This window comes from Choristoneura fumiferana, chromosome 30, assembly GCF_025370935.1.
Source record: "Choristoneura fumiferana chromosome 30, NRCan_CFum_1, whole genome shotgun sequence".
Lineage (NCBI taxonomy): Eukaryota > Metazoa > Arthropoda > Insecta > Lepidoptera > Tortricidae > Choristoneura > Choristoneura fumiferana.
The window spans coordinates 1950863-1977829 of record NC_133501.1 but is presented as its reverse complement, the minus strand read 5'-3'; the positions used below and the strand labels follow the sequence as shown (position 1 = coordinate 1977829).

Below are 26967 nucleotides of genomic sequence, written 5' to 3'. Positions count from 1 at the left end.
TCATTTAGCATCTTCATTATCACTGGCAGTTGAGTCATCGCAGATTTGCACTCTCCGCATAAGAAGGTCATAACGCGAGCAACAGTTTTAAGCTCAAACACTCTGACTTCAGTTGGAGACATACCATGACATTCGCCACACAACAGCTTTTTGCATGAGTCGCATGCCACGGACATTTTTTTATCATTTGGTAACTTGTTGCACTTGGCACATTTTTCATGTGTTGAACGAGGTGTAGAATTCTTACTCGAACTCATTGTAAGATTTTTTGGTTTCTTGCACTAGCAACACCGTTATGACAGTTCCGCAAAAACCAGTGACAGAGAAAAGTACAAACGATTTGAGGGTAGTAGATAATTTATGAGCAGGAACAAGTGTCAATTGCAGATATCTTTGCACTATTCTGCCTAGTATTACACAATTCCGCACGAATATAACATTAATATAAAGTTCACAAGTTATTTCCGGCACTTTGGTAATGTTTTTGTTTGGTATAAACACAGTTTAAAAGCAAAATCAATCAGAAATCGCGAGCGCAGTTTCACCGTGACAGCACACAGATTATCATCAAATGATGAGAGGTAATGGTGGATGAACGATGACAGCGCGAATCTTCAGAGAAATAATTTTAGTATTTGTTATGACTTGACTGTCAATAATCCACCACGTCAATAATTGTCAATTTTGATTATTTGTTTTTATTATCAATGATTGTTAATTTACTTAACCAGACATTAAAGAGGTGAGTATTTACAGTAAAATTTAAATTTAACTCTACTTAATCAATGAACTTTTAGGGTGACCATTAGCGTGCAGAAAATATGGGATATCTTAAAAATTAAACAATATCACAAGTTAATAATCTTAACATAATTAGACCCCCCAGGATTTTCGGTTAAGGAGAGATCTACACTAAGCACTAATTTCGGATCATGTAAAAGATTGCACCCTGTATAATTATATGAGACTAAACGTTGTACAGTCTTTGTTTCCATTGCCTATCTCCGATCTACAAAAAAAGTAAAAACTAATTTGACTTGTCAATGTCAGTCAAGTGTCAACTGTCTGTCGAAAGTATTAGTTAGTACCAAAGACTACAGTATAGGGTATACATTGAGGAAATAATAATAATATTAGTTTAGTTAGTACCGATTGAGTGAATTTGAGTGGGATTTCAGAGTTAAATTCTCTTTTGTTGGGACTCGATCGAATGCGAAGCAACAGCGCACATAAATTATCTCACTGCACTGAGATTATAATTATAGGTGATCATCATTATTTATTTGATAAATCAGGTAAGTACTTTAATTAATATATTATGGTCTTTGAGTATTATCCTTGTAGACAATCTTTGTGTGATGCTGGTATTTTTTTTGTGAACTGATCAGTGAATTTTATTTGATGGAAACAAAGTTATGGTCATTATATTTGCTACCTTATAGGTACATATTTTTCGATCTTTTTAGATATTTTATTTCATTTGCAATATGTAAATAAATTTGTTGTATGTAACCATTCAATGAAGGAAAGTTATAAAGACAATTTGTTCTAAATAAATTTGTAAGTTGTTGTAATGTTCATTAGTTGTTTAATTATAATATCACTTGTCTTAAAGTATGTTATATTATTGTTATATATTAGAATAATGTACCTAAGCTTTCAAAATTTTGCAAATCTAATTTCACCCACTTTCAGTGATCTTATTCAGTTGAAATTTAGAACAGATTTGTAGTTTGTATGATGATAATGATAACGCAAATACAGTAAGCAATAAGTTGTATGTTTTTAATTTTTAACAAAAACTTGTTTCAGTTTTCACATCATGTCGTACGGGGCTTCATTCAAGGGCTTTATCTCTGAAATACCGAACATATCAGTAGATAACTTCACCAACAAGGATGTGGCGGCATACTTCCTGAGTCACACACATACAGACCACACTGTAGGCTTATATGACCAACGGTTCATACAAACACTGGAGATGAATAATGCAAATATATATATGTCTGAAATGTCCGCGGCGATTGTCAAATATGAGCTAAAGAATAGATGGAAGAATTTTGATGGTTTAGAGAAAATTTTGGAAAAAATAATGCCTGTTGGCTTGGGTGAGCGAAACATTTTTTTGCGTTCTATACATCAAAAGAAAAACCTTTATAAAATTACTTTATTGTCCTTTTGACTGCCTATTAAAACCCCTTTTTCTCAGGAACATGTGGATGTATTAAATAAAAATTAATATTGCATATGTATCGCTTATATGGACTCTCTCTGCAATAAACTTTTTTTTTTATATGTAGGTACAAATGTGTTGAAAATTTGGAATGCACAACTACTTCCATTAATTTGGCTTGTACCTACAGTTTCTTACTGTTGGGCAAAAGCTTCCCCTTTTTTGTTCTACTTGTCTCATAAATAGGGTACCTACTATATCTATTGGTGACAAAAATCAAACCATGACTGAAGTATATCACACTGAGATATTACAATCCCTATGATCAAATTGCATATAGAATAGAATGTAAACAAAAATCTAATAAAAAATTTACTTAGGTGTTAAACACTCAATGTTGATCAGTGTCCGCCACCTTAGGGTATTTTTACGCGTTTAGGGTATTTTTTAGGGTAAGTTTTCGAATAAAATGTATGATTAAAAAAAAAATACTGCAGATGACATAGAAGCCAAGACTATTATGGATGCGTTCCAAGAATGTTTCCAAACGGTGTAGTAGTTTAGCTTACTTGCCAGAAAGTCATTTTTTCATAATAATATAATTACAAATAAAATATTTGAAAACTACAGTATACAATTAAAGATAAAATTACAAAATAATAATAATAATACAGGGATGTATGGGTTCCCTTAGTTACAGAACTAAACACTAACTATATGTATGTTCAGTGGAAGTGTGGAATGCTTCCACCGTCATATCTGTAGCATCATAGCTCTCAAATGGGTGGACCGATTTTGATGCGATTTTTTCCAATCGAAAGCTAGTTAGTTTAATCAAAAAGGTTCTTTCTTAGCTAAGTTCTGACATTTGTGAGATATTGCACTTTTTACCAATGTCAGGAGTTTTTCAATTATTCCAAGTTGGTTGGTTAGGTTATTATTTCTGATTTTATTTTTCAGAAACCATATCAGTCGTCCTGCCTGCTGATCCGACGAGGAGGCTCGAAGAGACCCACCTTCTGGTGACAGTCATCCCGGCGGGGCACAGTTTTGGCTCAGTTATGTTCCTCTTACAGACAAATTCGAAAACCATACTGTACACAGGTAAGTTTTAGTGTTTTCAACTTCGAGGTCATTCAAGTATTAAATTCAAATTCAAATTCAAATGATTTATTCAGTAAATAGGCCGCAACGGGCACTTTTACATGTCATTTTTTTTAACTACCAGCGCTTTCGGAAAGACCATCATTGCCAAGAAGAATGCGCTGCAAGAAACTTGGCAGAAAGTCATTTTTTCATAAAAATATAATTACAAATAAAATACTTAAAAACTATATTATACAATTAAAGAAAAAAAAATACAAAAAATAATAATAAAAGAAATACAGGGATGTATGGGGTCCCTATTATGTAAGCAGAATTCATTCAGAAGTCATTTTAAAGGTTTTTATTAACCAAGCCTATCAATAGCTCAAAAGGCCAGCAACGCACGTGTGATATCCCTCTTGTTGCGAGTGTCCATGAGCGGCGGTGATTGCTGCCGATCAGGACCCGGATTTGTTTGCCCCTCTTATAAAAAAATCTTGTTTTTTTTATGATGATGACGTTTTTCAGGAGACTTCAGAATGAGCAGCAATGATGTATCAAAACATAGACAACTTCATGATAATGGCAGTCCGATAACCATAGACGCTTTATACATAGACACAACATTCATTGACCCCCGATATACCAACTTTCCAAAAAGGAGCACCAGTGTGGAAGTGGCTATACATGAGATAGATAGTTGGTTGAAGAGAGATGAGAATAACAGAGTAGCTGTAAAAACTTCGGCTAAGTTCGGCTACGAATATGTTTTCAATGAATTGTATAAGAAATTGGGTGTTAAAGTGTATGTGGAAGATGTTAGGTGGAAGGAACTGTACAGGTGTGTTGAAGTAACGTTCAACTAGGGTTGCATACTATACTTTTAAATAAAAACAGTATTATACTTTTATTCTGTTGAACTAAAATAAAGTATACAAAATGTTCTATTGACATAGTAACATTATTTTAAATTTATAACATACTTTAAGTATAATGCATGTTTCCCAAAATGAACATTAAATTATTAAGTTACGTTATTAACTAGCCGTTACCCGCGGCTCTGTACACGTAAATTTCGGTATTCACTATCCCGCGGGAACTATGCAATTTTCCGGGATAAAAACTATCCTATGTCCTTCCCTAGGACTCAAGCTATCTGTATACCGAATTTCATCTAAATCGGTTCAGCGGTTTAGACGTGATGAAGTAACAAACAAACAACCAAATAAACAAACAGACTTACAACTTTTGCATTTATTATATTAGTGGGATATTTATGTCATGTAATGTACAGTTGGCTTAATTATTTGGGGTATGTATAGCGTGTTAAAAACATAATCCTAGATGTACTAATTGCTACCAGTAAAAAAGGTTAAGTTAGGTTATAACTATAACTATACAAAAGGAACGGCGTTAGAACTGAGACCTTTACGCAAAATTGAGTGGTACCAAAAAGTAGGTTAGGATATAACTGCGTACCTACCCTACACAAAATGAACTGCGTTAGAACTACGACCTTTACGCAAAATACCTAGTACCAAAAGGTAGGTTTGGTTAGAACTGCGACCCTCATACAAAACTGACTGCTACCAAAAGTAACTTTACAAAAACTAATTTAATCATACCTCGTTTTCAGCAACCTAGGTCATCTCACACCAGGCGTGACCAACTCGGCATCTCCCATACACCTGTGCTGGCCGAAATACCGCACAGACCATTCCAACTGTACCCCATTCGAGTCTACCAAACTAAAATACCTAAACATCCATCTCTCCGCCCAAAAATGGAGAAACTTTGAAGTAGATGATAACCCTATCGATAAAATAAGTGATCATGAAATTGATGTGTGTTTCAGTACACATTGTAGCAGGTCGGAGTTGATGTATTTTAAGAATTATTTTATGCCAAAGAAGGTTGTTGGGTTTCCTAATATCATTTGTGATAGTCCTGTCAAGAGATTTGACGATGAATACAATTTAAGTCCGAAGAAGAGAAAGGTTGATAGGAAGGTTGATAGTCAAGAGTTAAGGGCGATTTTCGATTTTTAAGGCAACACAAAATGAATTGCAAAATTGTGATATTTTAAGGCAGAGAGGTATCAGAAGAAAATTAGCAAAATTGTGTCATTTTAAGGCAGAAGTACCAGAAGATGAGTTGTAAAATTGTGATATTTTAAGACAGAAGTAGCAGAAGATGTATTACAAAATTGTGACATTTTAATACAGAAATAGGAGATATGATGAGGTGCAAAATTGTGACATTTTAAGACAGAAGTAGCAGAAGATGAATTACAAAATTTTGACATTTTAATGCAGATGTAGCTGAAGATGAGTTGCAAAATTGTGATATTTTATGGCGGAAGTAACAGAAGATGAATTGCAAAATTGTGATATATTATGGTGGAAGTACTAGAAGATTAATTTGAATATTGTGTTTTTATGCCATTGTTTTTTTAATACTACACGAAAAAACGTCAATAGGTTGGATTCTTAAAAATATATATATAGTTGTTCCGTTAGATTTTCAAAAGATATCGGATTGGACACATATTTTTTCTTCTTTAAATTGAAAATTATGAAGATGTAGCGGTTCAGTTTCCTGTGACGTCATACCTAGGGACGTCATAGCTGGGGACGTCGTTACCTAGGTACGACGTCACAGGAAACTTTAAACTGAAACAAACAAACAAAAAATATCAAAGATGAAGCGCATCAAAGTTCGGGAGTTGAGGCGCGTGACGTCACTCCTTAGTGATGATCTGACGATGATGATTCCCTTCCCAACCCCCTCCTTTCCCTCCCTCCCCTTCCCTTCCCTTCCCCCCTCCCCGCCTTACCTCGCTTTTGCTTCCAAACAGATATTTTGTACCTAGTGCCTATAAATTTGTCTGAAAGACTGAATTAAATTCATTTATAATTTATTGAATCAGGCGTTACTTTGCGAGGTCCATATCAATGAACTAAAATATTTCCTTGCTCACCCGCGACCTTACGATAGCTAAGCTTATGCAAAATATGCGTGTTCATGCAGTTCCTCCACCTCCACACTGGTAAGAACACACACAAATCACACAAACCCAAGACTAACAACTCTTTGTACTCTAAACTTTGTAACCACAAAGAAAAGGTAGATAAAGGAACTAGATCGGGTGTATACAAGCTCACTTGAAATGACTGCAGTAAAGTATAATGTTGGTCAGACAGGACGCAGTTTTAATGCTAGATTTAAAGAGCATGTTTCGGCATATAGGAATGAGCATCCTGATAAGTCGAATTTTGCAAACATTTGTTGGAACTAAATCATTCTTTATCGGACTCCGATTCGTATGAAGTGTTACATTATTGTGGCAAGGGGTTTCGTCTCGATGTTTTAGAATGCATGGAGATAATTAGATACAACAGTATGGGGTCTATTATTAATGAGCAGGTAAATTTAGTTTCATCTCCCTTGCTACGGCTTGGATCTAATTTCAGCAATGGTAGTTAATAAAACATGCCTTGACAGTAAATAAATAAAAAATCAAGGTAGTTTTGAAGGACGGTTTAAAAATTTATTAATAATTTGTGGGTAGTTTTGTTTTGTTTCATGAAGTATGTGGGTACTTGGGGAGTTACAGTGGCAAGTTAAAACGGTGGTTGTGGTTCTTTAGTCTAACAACTGGTAGCATGGTGTACGGTTGTGTCACTCTGAAGATGAGCTCTGTTTGAGTTCGAAACGCGTCAGTGTAGTGTGGTGGTGGTGATAGATGGGTTTGTGTGATTTGTGTGTGTTCTTACAGTGTGGAGGTGGAGGAACTGCATGAACACGCATATTTTGCATAAGCTTAGCTATCGTAAGGTCGCGGGTGAGCAAGGAAATTATTTTAGTTCATTGAATTAAATTCATATGAATTGAATAATTATGTATAGGTACAAATAATACCTAAGGTATTTATGTGAATTTTTGAAAATAAATGATGTTTTATTATTTTTCAGTGAGTTTTATTAAATTGCTCAGTTAAAAGCCCATGTACCAGCTCTGCGGCTCGCCCCTCCGTAGTTTTTCGAAATATACCTACTCGCACGTAACGTAGCCATAATTTACCATAACTTACTCTTATTATTTCATTATTTTCTGCTTCTGAGTGCTCTATAAAATGGTCATTAAATGTTAATTAAAAACTAAACGAGATCGATAAAGTATCCAATCTAGTTTATTGATTGAATTCTGAGCGCCCTCTATTAGCATGTGGACGCATTTATTATTGTTTGTGGTATTATTGTCATTCGCCGGTAAGTAATTATGTTAATACTCTACAAAACTACAAGTACACATTCTACGAGCGTATATTTAATTAGTTATCGTGTACATAACTACGTATTTGATGTTAAAAACTATTGACAGATTCCGCAAGGGATAGAAAACCTGTTCGATACAACCAGACGCAGTAAGTACTTAGGTAAAATACTCGAGCAAAATCGTAAAATCGCCAAGAAATAGAATTACTTAAACCCTTAAACTATAACATAATAAGATTGGTAGGGGGTCTTTTTGTATTTTTTATTTCAACTCCAAATTTTGTTACTTTTACGGCCATCCTTCAGTGGTCATCCTATAAAATCCATATCGAACATAGAACCTCCTTTTTTAAAGTCGGTTAAAATACAAACTGAAACATAGATGCACAGAAAAACCAGAAAGAGACCATCGCTGGGAATCGAACCCAGGTCCTCAGCAAATACCTGTTTGTTTGTTTTTTACTTCATCACGTCTAAATCATTGAACCGATTTAGATTAAATCTGGTAAGTATACAGATAGTTTGAGTCCCGGAAAAGGATATAGGATAATGATTGGTTATTTGGAGTCTTTTTGTATTTTTTTTATTTCAACTCCAAATTTGTTACTTTTACATATATATATATATATATATGGATATAGGATAGTTTATCCCGGAAAATTGTATAGTTTCCACGGGATAGCGATAAATAGATTCTACTCAGAATACTAATGAGTCGGCGGGTAACGACTAGACATTTATGTTTTTTGATTGCTAAATTATATTTTTTATGCTAATTTTAAAGGCCAGGACCGAAGTTTGACAACCCGAACTATATCAGAGATCGATACAAAAGTGAGTACCCATTGCTCTAACATAAAACTCAGAATTAAATAACCCTCCTTTGGCAGTCGGGTAAAAAGGGGGCGCGCCAACGTTCGCGTAATTTTCGCAAGACATACTTAAATGTAGGTATCTAATGGTTATCAGAATTATTGTTTGTCATGAATTTTTTTTCCCCAGAAACCGTAATGTTTTCTGAAAACTTAAAATGGCCATCCATCCATCCTAAGTATTGAAAAACTGTAGTTCAGGCTAGGTAAGGGTAGGTTTATTATTGAATTCAGAGAAAATAGAGTTATTACAAACGAAAAATTCTGACAAACATTACATTATTATTATACTTATGGACCTAAAAAAGGACTACGGCAGTATGATATGCGCCAAAAAGTTTTCATTTACCATAATTATAATTCAGCAGTAGTAAGCCTTCTTACTTCATAATTTACAAGTTTTATTTATATTCTTTGTAACACATGAAAAATCCACTTCCTTTTTTTAAAGGAACTTAAAAAATGGCTTCATATTTTAAAAAGTAAAAATTAAAAATTGATGAGGGTTTTCACAGAGGCGAAATATCGCTAGATGGCGTTAGTATCGTGAGGTCCGTTTGACGTTTGAATGAGGGCTATCGCGAATGAATTCGCCACTAGAGGCGCTAGTGTAGCGTGAGGTCTCCGAAATGTCAAATCTCATAGTTTTTGGGTGAGCTACGCGGGTTTATTTATAATTAGAATAATTTTGTGAATATTTTGCAATATCTGAAATTAATTATGGCAAATATGCGTTCCGGGGCAATGAATGTCTGTGTTTTGAGACAGTTTTGTCTTTCGGAAACCTTTGTCCTCCCTTTTTTCCGAACAAAACGGGGACTATGCAACACTGTGGCATGCTCGATATTTTTATGGTACGGTTTTAAGGTGTATTAAATATGATTTTAATCTAAAATTTGTTTTTACGCCCGTAATAACAGACTTTGAAAGCCATACTTAAAAACCTCACGCAACAGTGCGCCATCTAGTGAGACAAAAAACGATAGCCCTCATTGACATCGCAAGCAAACGTCAAACGGACCTCACGATACTAACGCCATCTAGCGATATTTCGCCTCTACGATAGTGGCATAAAAGGTAAGTATAGTTAAGGTTTAGGTATGTCTTTTTAACGTGCTTTGAGACTTTTTGTACTTATTTTTGCTGCTAATATAATATGTGACTTAAAAAGATTAGACGTGTTCCGAAATAATCAACTTAAGTGTTTTGTTTTCTAATTTCCTGTTAGATATATTGGTGAAAAAGCCGTGGTGGCCTAGTGGTTTGACCTATCGCCTCTCAATCAGAGGGTCGTGGGTTCAAACCCCGGCTCGCACCTCTGAGTTTTTCCAAATTCATGTGCGGAATTACATTTGAAATTTACCACGAGCTTTGCGGTGAAGGAAAACATCGTGAGGAAACCTGCACAAACCTGCGAAGCAATGGTGCGTGTGAAGTTCCCAATCCGCACTGGGCCCGCGTGGGAACTATAGCCCAAGCCCTCTTGTTCTGAGAGGAGGCCTGTGCCCAGCAGTGGGACGTATATAGGCTGGGATGATATTGGTGGATTCAGCTTGCAGATCTAAAAACTGAATTAGTTACTTATTCAAACTACTCTCTCTCTCTCTCTCTCTCTCTCTCTCTCTCTCTCTCTCTCTGTGTGTGTGTGTGTGTGTGTGCGCGTGTTTTTTGTTACTTTTACACTCAAATTTTAGTGTTCTGGACACTGGCCAGCATTTAAACCTGCGTCTTAATAGCTTACTGGCCATCTTCCATTCATACTAATATTATAAATGCGAAAGTGTGTATTTGTATGTTTGTCCATCTTTCACGTCGAAACGAAGCGACGAATCGACGTGTTTTTGGCATAGAGATAGTTTATGGGCCAGAGAGTGACATAGGCTACTTTTTATCCCGGAAAATGCAGTTCCCGAGGGAATAGCGCGCGATAACCGAATTCCACGCGGGCGAAGCCGCGGGCAAAAGCTCTTAATACCAATAGTCTATACATCATAACGTTGCAGATGAAATAAACAAGCCAATGATGCCGGAGGGCTATGGGCACCGCGGCAAAGACCCGTACCACCCCGCTTGGATGGATTATTGCGATCCTTATCATTGCAACGACTACCATAAGGTAAAGTACCGTAGTTCAGCTACTCACCAAAAGATGGCGTCTTTTGTAGTTCATTCGACAATATTGGACCAAGAGCCTGCGACAGCCAGACCTTCGTTATTGTATAAAGGCTGAAAGTTGTTTGTTAACACAAGTAAGAACGATCCCTAACTGTGCCGAAGGCACAACCTTTTTTATGTGAATTTATGTTCTATTTGGCAGTCTCATTAAAAAACGTACCAGATAACACGTGTTTTGCATTTAGTAGGCTCGCAGACCCTTAAGGCCCAGTTTTAGCCCTTAAGGCACCAGACCGTAACACTAACTATGAAGTTTAGGTATTAGTGGCGTTGGTAAATAGATGCTATTAAACGTTTATAAATTTTCACCTCTAAAGGAGCGGCCACACCGCTGTTTAAAAAACGGTGACGGTACGGAATCGCAGTGACGCAGTACGGAATCGCACTGACGCATCGTATGCGCAGCGTTTTTTTTGCATGCTTTCCACACCGCTGCTTAATGGGGCATCGGTATCGGCGACCTTATGATAGCTACATTTATGGAAGAAATGTGTGTTCATGCAGTTCCTCCACCTCCATATTGTAAAAACACACACTAATCGCACAAACCCACCTATTACCACCACTCTACACTGGCACGTTTCGAACTCAACCAGAGCTCATCTTCAAAGCAACACAATAACCGTTCACCATGCTTCCAGCGAGATGTTATACTGAACTGCCATAAGGTCACGCACGGGTCATTGTTTCAGTTCATTAATAACACATTATTATAATATAAATCACTTATTACTAAATTGAACAATTGTTATTAAGTTTTAGGGCAATGTAACCGTGTTATAATGAAAATTATTATATTGAATATTCTTTAATTGAATAAAATGCTTTATCTTTAAGCCACTGATGTAATTTAAATCTGAATTTACTCCTGGGCAACTCGGCTATGCTCTTTGTTCAAACTGTTAACTGTGGTTTAGTTGGCGTGCGGGCTGAACCGGCGGACTCTGAGGTTCAAGTGGTTCCAGAGCGGCTGCCACATCATACTCAACAATAAGTGCGCTTCCTTCCGGGGAAGCCTTAGTAAGTAAAATTCTTGTGAGACTAGCGCCATCTAGTGGCAAATAGATGCGGCTGTTATATAATCCTCAAGCACTTGTGCCTTCTGCCGGGGAACTTTAGTAACTTAAATTCTTACGACAATATACCTATCTAGTATCAAAAAAATACGGACACTGCATTATCCTCAATAAGTACGCCTCCTTCCGGGGAAACTTCAGTAAATTGTGTTCTAGCGACGTTAGTGCCATCTAGTGTCGAAGACATCTCAACAAGGGGTCATTCATAAATTACGTCACATATTTTAGGGGAGTCGAGCGGCTTGTGACAGGAAAGAATAGTTGTGATTTTCATAACAATCGGTGTGACAAGGGGGATAGCTTAAACCGGCCAAGAGCATGTCGGACACGCCCAGGATAGGGTTCCGTACCCATTAGGAAAAAATCAAGTAATATTTTTCTAAGGCTTTCGTATTGTGTACGGAATCTTCCAAGTTTATGTATGTTTTAAACCCAATGGTTTTAAAAGACCTATCCAACGATACCCCACACAATAGTGTTAGTCGAGAAAAAGCTTAGCCGCGGACGGACAGACAGACAGACAGACAAACGGACAGATATGGCGGAACTATAGGGGTTTCTAGTTGACTACGAAACCCTAAAAATGGTCAAAAATGGGGAAATTTTAGTACCTTACATTCTAGCAATGTCAACGCCATTTATTATCGAGTAGCTGTGGCTGCCACATCATCCTCAACAAGTGCGCTTCCTCCCGAGGAAACCTTTGTAAGTTACATTCTAGCGACATCAGCGCCATCTTGTGTCGAATAGATGCAACTGCCTCATCATACTTACCAAGGGGCCATCGATAATTACATCATATATTTAGGGGAGGGGGAGGAGTCAGGCGGGTTGTGACACAAGAGCAAAGAAATTGCACTTTCATAACAATCAATGTAACAACACTCCATCGTTTGCATGATTCATCTTGGTCCTTCGAACCGGATAAAGTAAAAAAATGCAAGTTTATAGCAAACTAGGCTGTAGCAAGGTACAGAAATGTAGTTACGACGACAAAGACACTCAGCAAAAAAAGGCTTTTACAAAAAAATACATTTTTGACACCAACTTCTTAATAACTTTACCAGAATACGACATGGTGGACGTTAAGTTCTGCTACATATACGTGATGTATCTCCGGCTGGGCTGCCAGGAGTGCGAGCGAGGGGGAGACATGGTCTGCGGTGTCAGTCTGGTCGACAACCATGTGGCATTGTTCAGGGACAGCTGCGCTTTGGAGAGGGCCAACTGCGAGCCTGGGTCTTTCCATGGTATGATCATTACGATAGTGTTTACCAGCACGCGTATATCATTTACTCCCTGTTTCACCATCCATTGATTACAACTTAGCTTAACTTAGTTTGTAAAGTCAGAGTCCGAGGGGCCCCCAGAGCTTGGAGGCCCGGGGCACTGCCCCGTCTAGCCCTCCGATAGCTACGCCACTGTACATGTACCTACATTGTTAGCGGTATTTATTATGTTTTTATTATAGAAGTTAAAACAATTTTAAATAGTTTCGTTGTTTCATTTAAAAACGTGTTAACGTGTGCAAATTTTACCGTTAAATTTCAAATGTTAAAATAAATGGAGTAAAGGTTAAGATAAAATATTATAACAGCGAGTCATGTCATGTCACTTGAATAAATGTGTTTAATATTATTTTTAAATCCAGTAGTTGAATTTGTGTTATTCGAAACGTGCAGCCAACATATATGTACCGGGTTACCTAATGATTCGCCGACAATTTTTACGCAGAATATTGATTGGCAGACCGCGTTTCGCCGAGTAACGGTACGCCGAAAGTAAAAAAAAATAAGTCCCGACGCCAGCAGTTCGGTTCTGGCACTCGACGGCCGCTGCCGCGGCACGCTCGCTTCGCTCGCTTGTTTGTCGCAATTCTGCCTATATAACACTCCTTCTCGCTAACGCTCGTCGTCGCACCTAACTACATCTTGATATCATGTGATAACTCTGCTTATCGTGTTTCGGCGAACAGTTGTTCGGTTAACTAAAACAATTACAAAAGAAACAATCGACCAAACACGTAAATCTGCATATCGCTTCCTACCGACAACTCGGCGAAACGAATAATAAGCGCAGCGAAATTATACCAAACGTTGCTCGGGCAATAGTTGTCTGCGAAACGAAAATCTGCGTAATTAAACTCGGCGAAATGACAGGTCCATTTATCCAACACACACACACAACACGTACAAACTATCGCATTTTTAACATTAGTAGCATTTTCTTGTTATATAGAGCGGCAAAAAATCTGGCCCTCAAATGTATGCATAATAGGTAATTTTGTATGAGAGTGGGCCAAATTTTGTGCCGCTGATTATATAATGTGCTTATCTATTTGTTTTACAGAGTATGAAGAGGTCCGCATTGGCCTGTGCGCGTACTACCTTAACTTAGACACAAAGAAGCTTGAATAAAGTGTGTTGGCGACATACCTACTCTTCTTTTTATTTCCACTCTTCTCATGTCTAACTGTCGGACTAAATCCTGTTTATATTATAAATGCGAAAGTTTGTGTGTGTGTGTGTATGAAAGGCGGGTACATATTTCATACATTTTACTTGCCCCCATATCGTATCTGTGTCCAATACCTACCGATATCGAATACATTGCACCCGGCTTTCCAGCAAATGGCTGAAGCAAGACTGTATGGATAGATTAGAAACCCCCCAACCTCTACCCCCCTAATAAGCTCCAGGGAGTTGGGTCGTGGTAAATTTCAAAGGTAATTACGCTCATGAATTTCGAAAAACTCAGAAGCGCGAGCCGGGGTTTGAACCCACGGTCCTCTGCTTGAGAGCTTAGGCCATACGTTGCCATTAGGCCACCACGGTTTCAAGCCCAAAAAAACAGCAGGGCTACTACGAAACTCGAAGCTCGAAGTTCGTATCGCACCGTCCCTCTCGTATTAAATAGTAAATGTAAGTGTCAGAGGGATCGCACGACACGAAGTGCAATAGTAGATTGATAACCAAGGGTGGAAAGTGACCATTTCATCCGAGATATTTCTGGCGCTCGAACGAAGTGAGAGCGCCAATAGTTCGAGGGAAAATGGGTAATTTCACCCGAGTTAGTCACTCTACTTTTCATTTCGACTGTGAGGAAAGTAAAATAATACAAAAGAAATGAGAATAATAATAAATTGAATTTACTTACTTATATCCAACCTCCAACTGGCCACTGGCCACTTGCCACAGCCGAGGATTAAAAAAATCGAGTTGGTCACGACCAAGGAGCTTATATACAAAAGTGGAGGTTGAACGCCGAACGAAGAAGTTTGACCTTTATTACTTATATATTCCATCTCTTTCTTTTACATTTCACGAATGACTTCCATCTCTTTCTTAACCTAACTAAAGAAAGAGATGGAATATGTTCGCGACGTAATAAAGATCAAATTTCTTGTTTCAAACGGATGTTCGGCGTTCAACCTCCAGTGTTGTATATAAGCTCCTTGGTCACGACGTGCATCTAGATGGCCATGCCGAAACGTGAAAAAAAGGTGTAATTGACGTAACTCAATTATCTTCGAGTCCGAGGCTAATCGAAAAATTAAAAAAAAAACTTTCCACCCTAGAGATGAAAACGCAATTTTCCACCCGGCTATCTACCCATGAAAATTAAGCTTTCCGAACTGGAGAGATGAAAAATTCGTAGGTACTTCGTATCTTGCCGTCCCGCTAATGCTAATATTTTTTCATACGAGAGTGAGAGGGATGGTACGATACGAACTTCGAATTTCGTAGACCCTTCAAAATAAAGCGACAGTTTAATTGCCAGATGGTTTATTCTCGACGTGGTCATGAGCCCTGTTCTGGCAGTCTGCCGACGCTTCATCGTCGGAGTTATCCGTCGTTCTAAGCGGTGGGTTCAGAGTATTACCGGGGACGAATCTCGACGAACCTGCGATCAAAATGGAGACTGTCACTAATACAGATAAGATACTATTTTGAGGTTTTTCGTAATAAACAGCATACAATACAAAATCAGAAACGTATACAAAAATACAAATCTTTCCGACTCCGTCCGTCGTTTATCGCTATTCCGCGAGGACTATACAATTTTCCGGGATAAAAACTATCCTATGTTCTTTCCCAGGACTCAAACTATATTTATACCGAATTTCATCTATATCGGTTCAGCGGTTTAGACGTCGTGAGGTAACAAACAAACAGAATTACAAAGTTTCGCATTTATTATATTAGTGGGATTAATCAATAAAAATGACAGCTGCCACTCCCACTGCTGGGCGAATTCAATTAAACACAAAAAACACAAATAAAAAACCGGCCAAGAGCGTGTCGGACACGCCCAAGATAGGGTTCCGTAGCCATTACGAAAAAATCAAGAAATATTTTTCTAAGGATTTCGTATTGTGTACGATTAAGGTATATTTTATACCTTAGGCTGCTATTTCCTCTACTACTAATAATTCTCAAGCAATCTTAGCCGTTATAAATTTGATATACTTACTACCATCCTGATTTTTCCACCCAGCAGCTTAGAATTTAGAGCGTGGGGGCGGGGGGACGCTCGATTTTAACGAAAATTTACACTTTAAAGTTGAATATTTCGCAAACAGATCACACACGACACTTCGGACTGGATCGAAAAATCGTCATGGCAACCCCGCAGTGGTTTTAAAAAACCTATCCAACGATACCCCACACTATGGGGTTAGTCGCAAAAAAAAACCACCCCACTTTACGTCGGCAAAGAACCATAATTTTTTTTTTTTTTTTTTTTTTTTTTATATTTCCACTGTCGGCGTGACTGATATGTTGTATATTCATGCCAAATTACAGCTTTCTAGTACTAATGGTCTCTGAGCTTAACCGCGAAGACACATGCGGAGACATGGCAAAACTATAAGAGTTCCTAATTGACTACGGAATCCTAAACAGACGTACAATTTTCTTTTGGGATTTTTAAATTTACATATCAGTTTAGGGATGATGAAGTTTTTTAGGTGCGCAGGACGGGACTCGAACCCGTATCCTTTGGATATCTATACGCGCCAAGTGTACCAACTGAATCACGACCAAGACCACAATATAGTTAAGGTCCTGCAGGGCTACTACGAAACTCGAAACTCTAAGTTCGTGTCGTGCGGTCCCTCTGACAATTATACTATTTAATACGAGAGCAAGAGGGACGGTACGATACGAACTTCGAGTTTCGAGTTTCGTAGTAGCCCTGCTGTAACGTTACATTATTATTATAAGAAATATGCGGGTAGCGCGGGTGCCATGACAGTTCTCGAACAGAGGTGGTTTGTCAGGTAACCGGGGAGGCAATAAGCTAAACCTTAAAAAGATCGAGTGTTTAATTTCTACTATTAACTAACCCTGTGACGGGGACGTCAAGGTTCCGACATACTATAATATTTAAAACACGACGCCACGCTTGCACACGCCCTCCAACGCGTGTCAGTACTAATTAGTTCCATCGCTGAGTTCCATATATTTAATTTATTGAATCAGGCGTTACTTTGCGGAGGTCCATATCAATGAACTAAAAGAATTTCCTTGCTCACCCGCGACCTTACGATAGCTATGCTTATGCAAAATATGCGTGTTCATGCAGTTCCTCCACCTCCACACTGTAAGAACACACACAATGGGTTTGTGTGATTTGTGTGTGTTCTTACAGTGTGGAGGTGGAGGAACTGCATGAACACGCATATTTTGCATAAGCATAGCTATCGTAAGGTCGCGGGTGAGCAAGGCAATTATTTTAGTTCATTCCATATATTTATTATCGTCAGGTGCAATAGAAACATGCGTCGGCCGAGGTGGCGTGGCGTAGCGTTTTAATAGTTTTCGCCTTTACCTGTGTGTTCTTTTGATATGCAGGGTGGCCGGAAGACTCGGGCCTGTAGCAGGAGTCTCGTGGTATTGCTCCTGTCCAAATGCCAAGAGTCAAAAAGCCTTTTCAAGCCTGATTTAATGGATTTGAAGTTATGGACTCTATCTGAAAAGTTTACATAATCCCTATAATATATGCCAAAAATCACGTCGATCCGTCGCTCCGTTACGGCGTGAAAGACGGACAAACATACACACAAACACACACTTTCGCGTTTATAATATTATTAGTTTATGGGCCTGAGAGTGACATAGGCTACTTTTTAAACCAGAAAAATGCACAGGTCCCGAGAGAACAGCGCGCGATAACCGAATACAACGCGGGCGGAGCCGCGGGCAAAAGCTAGTAAATAAATAATCTTGGGACAATTGACACCAATTAACCTAGTCCCAAACTAGCGCACGTAGTCTTGATTCTATGCACTCATGGATATGGGGGACGGTTCAAGACAGGTCGGTCAGAACCCGCGCGTTCTAGGTACAGTTGAGTTCATAAGCTTGTGAGCAAAAATTTGATCCAAAAAATATTTGAACACGACTCTGTTGTTATATAACGGCGTAGAAGCGTGTTCAGATATTTTTGATCAAATTTTTGCTATCAAAAATACAAACTGAAACAAGGATGCACTGAAAAACCAGAAAAAGAGACCAGCGCTGGGTTCCGAAGGAATGTTGATGTCTCTCGATGAGAGCTTAAAACATAGTGTCGCTGCTTTAGTGGCTAAATAAGAAAAACCGGCCAAGAGCGTGTCGGACACGCCCATAATAGGGTTCCGTAGCCATTACGGAAAAATTAAGTAATATTTTTCTAAGGATTTCGTATTTTATACGAAATCTTCCAAGTTTAGGTATATTTTATACCTTAGGCTGCTATTTACTCATAAACTACTGATAATTCTCAAGCAAACTTAGCCGTTATAGTTTTCCTTGAAAGTTTGATATACTTACTACCATCCTGATATTTTTCAATTTTTTCCACTCACCGGTTTAGATTTTAGAGGGGGGGGGGGGACGCTCGATTTTAATGAAAATTTTCACTTTAAACTTGAATATTTCGCAAACAAATCACTGAATCGAAAAATCGTTTTAGCAACCCCCTAATGGTTTTAAAAGACCTATCCAACGATATCCCACACTATAGGGTTGGATGAGAAAAAAAAATCACCCCCACTTTACGTCTATGGGAGGTACTCAAAAACATTTTTTTTGTATTTTTAGTTGTACTATTTTGTCGGTATAGTTTACATATATATTCGTGCGAAATTACAGCTTTCTAGCATTGATAGTCCCTGAGCAAAGCCGCGGACGGACAGACAGACAGACATGGCGAAACTATAAGGGTTCCGTTTTTGCCATTTTGGCTCCGGAACCCTAGAAAGCAGGCTGAGATATGTGGAGCATAGGAGAAATTTGTGTCTAGACTCCTGTCCAGTTGTGGTGTAGGGCTAAGGTACGCAGCACGGAATGCTGAGGACCTGGGTTCGATTCCCAGCGCTGATCTCTTTTCCTGGTTTTCTGTACATCCATGTCTCAGTTTTTATTTTCGATATGGATTTCACGGGATGACGGGATCAAAATTGAATCATCAAAATAATAGATTTGTCACTTAATAAATAGATCAGTTCCTTAATTCAATGCTTCTATCAATTCTACTAAGGCACATCTGGTTAGGTACGACGTGCGAGCCGAGGGAGCGAAGCGAGCGCGTCGCGGTAGCGGCCGGCGAAGTGCCAGAACCAAACATTTTTTTGCTTATACTTAGGTACTTAGTGCCTGGCCACATGTCTATCAGCATTATCCTCATCATCACCATCATCATTATCATCACCAACACCACCATCATCATCATCATCAATCCTCATCATCGCCATCAATCCTCATCATCACCATAAATCATCATCATTTTTTCTCGCATTCAAAGTGAAAAGTAGAGTATTTAACGCGAGACTGCACAACCATAATGACACTCGAACTACTTATAGCCACCCGAGCGGAGCGAGGTAAACAAAACACCTTCTGTCATTGTGGCTTGCTTTAGTCTCTCGTTGAACACTCTACTATTATGCCCTTGACTGAAGCTAAGCAGCATAGAAAACATAGGTAAAATGGCGTACGAGGGTGGAACCTTTGCGCTACTAATGTCATGTTGACATCCTATATATATCTGCTAAAGAAATTATAGTGAAATTGTCTAAGAAAAGGTCCCATTCTGGTACTGAGAGGAGGCCGTGCCCAGCAGTGGGACTTATATAGGCTGACGAGTTAATAAATAAACAATAAGCATACCAGGATTACCAGGGTCATCTTTAGTCAAAACGTTAAACAGCATTTTCATGGCCTCGACATTCCATGAGAAGAATCTAATTTTCAATTTGCTTATTTGGTACAGGACTGAGTATATCTCTTCTTTGGTGAAATCCGTTGTGTTCATACTTAACAGTTGTAGTAATCTAGAACAGACGAATCAATCCAATATCATCTACGATATTATATTTTAAACATCTTAAAAAACCATGTGGAGAGGGTGGAGGAGTAAGTATGTCTATCTCGGTCAAACCATGTGCCTAGAAAAGAGCGGGCAGGACCTGGAAATTCAGCGTCTAATTCGCATAGACTGGGCGGCATTCGGTAAATTGTCCGACGTGCTCAGAGGGGACATACCTCTTCATTTCAAGCGCAGATGCTTCGAACAGTGTGTCTTCCGGTGCTGGTACGTGGAGCCGAAACTTGGACGCTCACGCAGAAGGTACACACACAAGCTGCAAGTCACGCAAAGGGCGATGGAGTGGGCGATGTTGGGCATATCTCTCCGAGACAGATTCCGAAATATGGAGATTCGGAGACGGGCAAGGCTCACCGATATAGCCAAGGTAATCACCCAAAGGAAGTGGAAGTGGGCTGGACACATGCCGCAGGAGTGATGGAAGATGGGGGAAGGCCGTGATGGAGTGGCAGAACCGTGCGGAGAAATGTTGGTAGACAGGAGATGAGGTGGACCGACGACCTGGTCAAAGTGGCGGGAAGGTGCTGGATGAGGAGAGCACTGGACCGAGATAAGTGGCGAGCAATGCAGGATGCCTACACTCAGCATTGGGTGGCTATGGGCTGAAGAAGAAGAGAAGAAGAAGACAAACCACGATTCCAAATTTGAGTATACCCAGGTGTACTGCCTTTTCGGCGAAATATGTTTCGCCAAATTTCACTTAGCAACCAACCTTTCGCCAAAGTTTCATTTGGCAAACTAATATTTGGCATAACTTTACTTCGCATTTTTTTTATTTCGCACATTTTTACATTGCAAATTTTACTTCATCACACATTTATGTGGCAAATAATTATGTAGCAAATGATTGGCTTAGGCAAATAACAAATTGTCAAATAACATTTGGGCAATTTTTTACATTGCAAAGTTATACTTCAATTTGATTTGTGCGAGCGAGCGAAGCGAGCGAGCAAGACGGTTCGGAACAGAAGCGACTTGGATAGTTTAGGTTCAGAAGGCTAAGGCGGGAGCGAAGCGGAGCGTAGCTCCCGCCTTAGCCTTCGATGTTAGGTTTTTTTTATAGCAGCCAGGATAAATGACACTAGAAAAGTAGGTTGGATGCCATTCAATAAGTTGCTAAATTAAGGTATGCCAATCAATACATTTGACGAAAACATAAATGACATCTTAAAAAAATTCCAGGTAATAATTTGCATAATAATAATTTATCGAATCATTAGTTGGGAAATGATATTAGTGCGAAACTTTGAGTTGGGAAATAACATTTCGCCTAAATAAAAATATGGGATAAATAGTTTGGGAGTTAATAATTGCTAAATAATTTTCGCCGATACATTAGTAAACCGTATACCCACCTAAAAACGACGTGGTCGTCCTTCGTCTTCTCTATAGGTTTGGTCAATTCTTTCTTGGCTCTCGATAGATAAGGAGACACCATATGAGCACAATGCAGCCACGGGATCGGTTCATTCATATCAATATTGGACGTATAAGACTTTCTATAAAAAATATCCGAGGGTTTCGACACTGGTGCAATGGTATGATGCGTTAGTGCAGTTTTGGGCTTACGATTTCTTTCTCTCACTCTTTTACTATGTTTGGGCTCCCTCTTCTTGACTGTCTTCAGCCACGGCGAAGTACTCGGCGGCAGCGGTATGGTTTTCAACTTCCTTAACTTGAATTTGTCGTCTCTTTTCCGCTCGTCCGATTCGAGTATAGGTGTGACAGGCGAATCGTCGTGTTCGTAGCTTCCGTATTCTACGGGGTCGTCGATTGGTTGAATTTTTAAGGAGTGCTTCATTTGAAGTTTTTTTTTCAAGTTTTGCTTTAGGATGCGTACGCGTTCGTCGATTCGTAGAGTCGTTTTGATCTCTTCTGACGCATTGTGAACGGCTGGATAAATAAAAATAATAGACAAATAGTAGTAAGTAATAGTAGTAATAGTAGCAAAGCTTGTGCCTACTATAAGTACTATACTTCGTTTTTTTTAGCATTAATAATAATAATAATAAAATAATAATTGTTTATTTCCTTTTACAAAAGTCTTATCAAGATAACAAGGTTGAGACCCCTATTAAGTTTTGAACTTGTGTCAGGAGGCCTCGCTCTTCTAAAACTAGATAATTTTAAAAAGCCAGGAAAATTACAATTTGTACTTAACTTACTTAACCTAAAACACTATTTGCATGATTATGGGCATGCAATATGCATATGTGTGTGTGTGTGTGTGTGTGTGTGTGTGTGTGTGTGTGTGTGTGTGTGTGCGTGTGTGTGTATGAGTGCGCCAGAAATATAGTTGGGTATGGTATATACCTACTACGAGGCATCTGATGGTAGTAAGAGGTTTTCAGTTTTAAGGTAGTCGAGTTGAGCAAGCCAGTTAGTCAGGACTGCCCTACAGTCATACAGTTTTAATGGATAGAAATTGAGTCTTTTATTTAACCTATTATACAGCTGTGCCGAAAGTGCATCAAATTGTCTTCTTGCAAAAGTGGATTTACATTGAGGCATAGGAGCTACAGATTTTATTCTTCTATGAGTATTATATGACGGGTTAAAAACCAAACTCTTATGGAGCCTTAGGACAACAGATACTATGTAAAGTTTACGCAAGCTTAAGAGATTACACTGGTTATAAAGTTCAGAAGTGGGGTACCTATAAGGTTTGAAATACATTACTTTCAGTAGGCATCTTTGAGCCCTTTCCACTTCCAAGAATTTAGTTTTAGTTGCTCCGCCCCAGACCGGAATGCAATAAGTCATGATGGATTGTGCAAGTGCAGTGTATATCCTATTTAAAAGGGAGGGGGTTGTTATATGTCTGAGTGTTTTAAAGATCCAAACTAGTTTGCGAATGCGCAGCATTAGAAGGAAGGTAAGCGATCTTGAAGTGTCTTTTTATTGAAAAACTCTTTTGAAAAATAAGTCACAGCAAATAGTAACAATTTGCAAGGACATTATGATCATTTACATTATTTAGGTATCATAAGTAATATTTACTGTTTTCTTAAAGACGTTTTTCAATGAAAAAGACTCGTCAAGATCATTTACCCTTTTTCTAATGAAAAAAAAAGAAAAACAGACAACGGAAAAGGGTCTCTATTGTTGCTCATAAAATTCAAGACCTGATTTTATAAATACATTAACGTTTTCCATCATAATTTCTACAATTCATATTCCGAGTTTTAGAACGCCCTGAACGTCTGTGTAACCCAGTGACTTCAACCATCTTACAGAACCAGGACTGGATGGGCCCAAATATTTCTTTTTTTTATTTTTTTATTCTACTGGATGGCAAACGAGCAAGGGTCTCCTGATGGTAAGAGATCACCACCGCCCATAGACACCTCCAACACCAGGGGGATGGCAGATGCGTTGCCACCCTAGAGGCCAAAGATGGGATGCCTCAAGTGTCAGTAATTTCACCGGCTGTCTTACTCTCAAGCAAGCACTGCTGCTTCACGGCAGGATTAGCGAGCAAGATGGTGGTAGCAATCGGGCGGACCTTGCACAAGGTCCTATCCTGCAGTTCCTACTTCAAAGAAACTAATGGCCACTTTTACTACCACTTTAGGTTCTGGAAAATTAGGTACGACGATGAGTAAAGCGTGGAGGAGATTTACTGCTACAACTCCTAAGCCAAGCGAGCAAAGGCCGTCGCAAAAAGCAAAAAATCTCAGCGCCATCTAGTCATAACCCTGGATTTTGGCTTTGTTCCGGTGAACTTGTTTTAGTATGGAGATGGTAGGTCTTATTATATTTCGTCTATGGTACTTAGCGCCAGGATCTAATATAATAAGTTAGGAAATAAATTTGGCCCAGTCCGGGAAAGTCATAATTCGTGCCGAAAGTTTTGTTAGCAAAAAACACTTACCAAATAAAACTAACAGTGCTACACTCACTCTCATAATGTTAAAAATTTAAATAAAAAACGTAACTAACCCGTTTTCGAGGTTTTCTAAACATAACGATTAATTTAACTGAAGCGTTTAATAAACATGTTAAACGCGTTTTCTTTTTGAATTGCCTATTTTATTAATCAGTAGTACGTTTGTTCAATAAAATCTAAGTTTTTTTTTCCTTCTGATATTTTAACGAGGCTTTAGCACACCAAATGTGACTATGTCAGCCTCATGGGGAGCCTCAGATATATACACCACACTACAGACAAATATTACACTCTCCCTTGCACTGAAACCACGTCTCTGGATGCAAAGGCCCGTCCAATGAGTCTGTAAGAATTTTAAAAACTAAAAAGTTTTAAATAATTTATTGAATCAGGCGCTACTTTGCGGAGGTCCATATCAATGAACTAAAAGAATTTCCCTGCTCACCCGGGACCTTACGATAGCTAAGCTTATGCAAGATACTGTAAGAGCACACATAAATCACATAAACCCATCTATCACCACCACCACACTACACTGACGCGTTTCGAACTCAACCAGAGCTCATCATCAGGGCAATACTGTACTTGCATAAGCGTAGCTATCATAAGGTCGTGGGTGAGCAAAATAATTGTTTTAGATCACTAAAAAGATTTCAGGTATCGAACTCTCATTTCCTCTCTTCTTATTTATTTATAGAACACGTCTCTATTCTCTGGACACAGTTTAGTGGAGTTCCCTCACGGGAATGTAATAGTACAGTCGAGTTCATAAACTTGTGAGCAAAATTTTGATCAAAAATATCTGAACACGACTCTATTGTTAACGGCGTAGAAGCGTGTCCAGATATTTTTGATCAAAACAAAAATCTGCAGGGCTACTACGAAACTCGAAACTCGAAGTTGTTGTCGTGCGGTCCCTCTCGCTCTCCTATTAAATAGTATAAGTGTCGGCGGGACGGTACGATACGAACTTCGATTTTCAAATTTCGTAGTAGCCCTCCTGTTGTATCAGCCCCTTGCCACTGACATCTACCTATAAGAGGAATGCCTGTAAGATGTCGTAGCTTAAATACAAAAGGGCCACAAGTTAAAAAAATGTTTTTTTTCAATCGCAATAATTGTATTTAAAATGCTATTTAACGTGCAACTATTGCAATAAAAATAAAATTATTTTTTTGATGTGTGGCCCTTTTGCATTTAAGCAGCGATGTGTATCGTGCTGTATAACCTTCCTGACGATGGTAGATTATTTAAAGCAAGGCTGACTGAATGGCTACATGATCACTGCTTTTATAATGTTAACAACTTTTTGAATTTTAAATCATAATACCATTGTAATTTTAAATTTGCATGTTGATTTTGTATATCGACTGAATACTGTTCCTGAATTATCTACTCGTAAGACCTTATGCAAACGTATTCCAGCTAATAAATATTTTATTTCATTTCATTTCAAATTATTACTCACAAGTTTATGAACTCGACTGTACTTGTACTTATTATAAATACTGTTTGTAAACTAGACTGTAACCCACGACTCCGTCTGCGTAGAATTCGTTTATCGCTAACTATTATATTGTTCCCGAGGACAATGCAATTTTCCGGGATAAAAACGATGCTATGTCCTTCCCCGGGACTCAAACCACCTGTATACCGAATTTCATTTAAATCGGTTCAACATGTTAGACGTGATGAGGTAAGAAACAAATAAACAGAACTTTAAAAACTTCCGCATTTATAATATTAGTTAGTGGGATTATTTTATTACATGAAAATAAAATAAAAGTCAAAATGGAGAAAGTCAATATTAAGTATAATTTTTAAATCAGGCCACTCATAGAAAGCTAGGCGGTTCGCAGGTTGAATATAATATAGCCAATCTACAGTTTGTGAGTTTAGTCGACAGTCTCTAAACTATAGTATAAAAGTGTATACAAAATCACCATTTATTTCACCATTCTTTTTCTCCCCGAATATGCGTCAAAAGAACCAAATAACATCCTGTTTCTCTGATTATCGATTTCTTCATCGAAATAGATACTTTTTACAGGCTCAAGCGTAAACTTCTCCGGTATTTCTTTATATTTCTGTATATTTTGCACTGAAAGAGGTTGCAGGCCTCTATCAGTATAAATATACTGGTTCACAGGATGTAAGTTACTTATTTTCATTGGTATTTTGATCACTATTGGCACTGAACTGTTAGAGCTATTTAAAATGAAAAGTAAGCAGAAAATCAATAACATGTTTGATTTATTTCGGTCGATGCTATTGATTTTAGTGTAACTCAATGTTTTTCTGATACATAAACTTTTATCGTTAAGGTTACTGGCTATGAAATGTTTTTATAAGCTTTTATTTAACTTGCCTTGTTTTTAGGGTTCCGTAGGTACCCAAAGCGTAAAAACCCTACTACTAAGACTCCGCTGTCTGTCCGTCTGTCACCAGGCTGTATCTCATGAACCGTGACAGCTAGACAGTTGAAATTTTCACAGATTATGTATTTCTGTTGCCGCTATAACAACAAATACTAAAAACAGAATAAAATAAATATTTAAGGGGGGCTCCCATACAACAAGTGATTTTTTTGCCGTTTTTTGGTCGATATTTCGTTCGATATATCCATATAATATTTACCGCGACTTCGCTCGCGCAGAATTAGTATGTAGTTTAAAACTTTGTGATCCTTTTGATCCCACAGGAACCATAGTTTATTTTGGAATAAAAAGTAGCCTATATGTGAATCTAGGGTATTTATTACCCGTATGGCAAATTTCATGCAAATCCGTTCTGTAGTTTCTGCGTGAAAGAGTAACAAACATCCATCTATCGCCGTACTTAAAGCAATGTTCTTATTTTTTATTGTCCATCTTCTTCCCGCCATATCTCGTGAAATATTGATCTCAGAGAAAAAATGTATACAATCTTTTTTGTAGAGAATTTAATGTTGATTCATTCATTCATTTTCATTTTTTTCATTTATAATTAAACAAATAATATATACAATAATTTGCAGAAATAAATAAAAAAATAACTAAAACTAACTTAC

General features: G+C 38.2%; 2 protein-coding genes across 2 annotated transcripts; one reads left to right on the top strand and one right to left on the bottom strand.

Moving 5' to 3' along the window:
• Positions 1 to 1330: 1330 nt before the first annotated feature.
• Positions 1331 to 14093, top strand: LOC141444457 (protein artemis-like). The gene is made up of 12 exons (XM_074110005.1): positions 1331 to 1442; positions 1813 to 2108; positions 3134 to 3277; positions 3788 to 4100; positions 4896 to 5296; positions 7471 to 7530; positions 7643 to 7685; positions 8321 to 8370; positions 10412 to 10524; positions 11501 to 11603; positions 12727 to 12909; positions 14009 to 14093. Exons 1-12 carry the CDS (start codon positions 1402 to 1404, stop codon positions 14074 to 14076), a joined length of 1815 nt encoding a protein of 604 aa, XP_073966106.1. The 5' UTR covers positions 1331 to 1401; the 3' UTR covers positions 14077 to 14093.
• Positions 14094 to 15427: 1334 nt separating this feature from the next.
• Positions 15428 to 23993, bottom strand: LOC141444658 (uncharacterized). The gene is made up of 5 exons (XM_074110236.1): positions 23904 to 23993; positions 21385 to 21922; positions 19813 to 19976; positions 17492 to 17632; positions 15428 to 15562 (listed from the first exon to the last, which is right to left on the bottom strand). The coding sequence occupies exons 1-5, from the start codon at positions 23935 to 23937 to the stop codon at positions 15429 to 15431; spliced, it is 1011 nt and encodes a 336-aa protein (XP_073966337.1). The 5' UTR covers positions 23938 to 23993; the 3' UTR covers position 15428.
• Positions 23994 to 26967: the final 2974 nt, after the last annotated feature.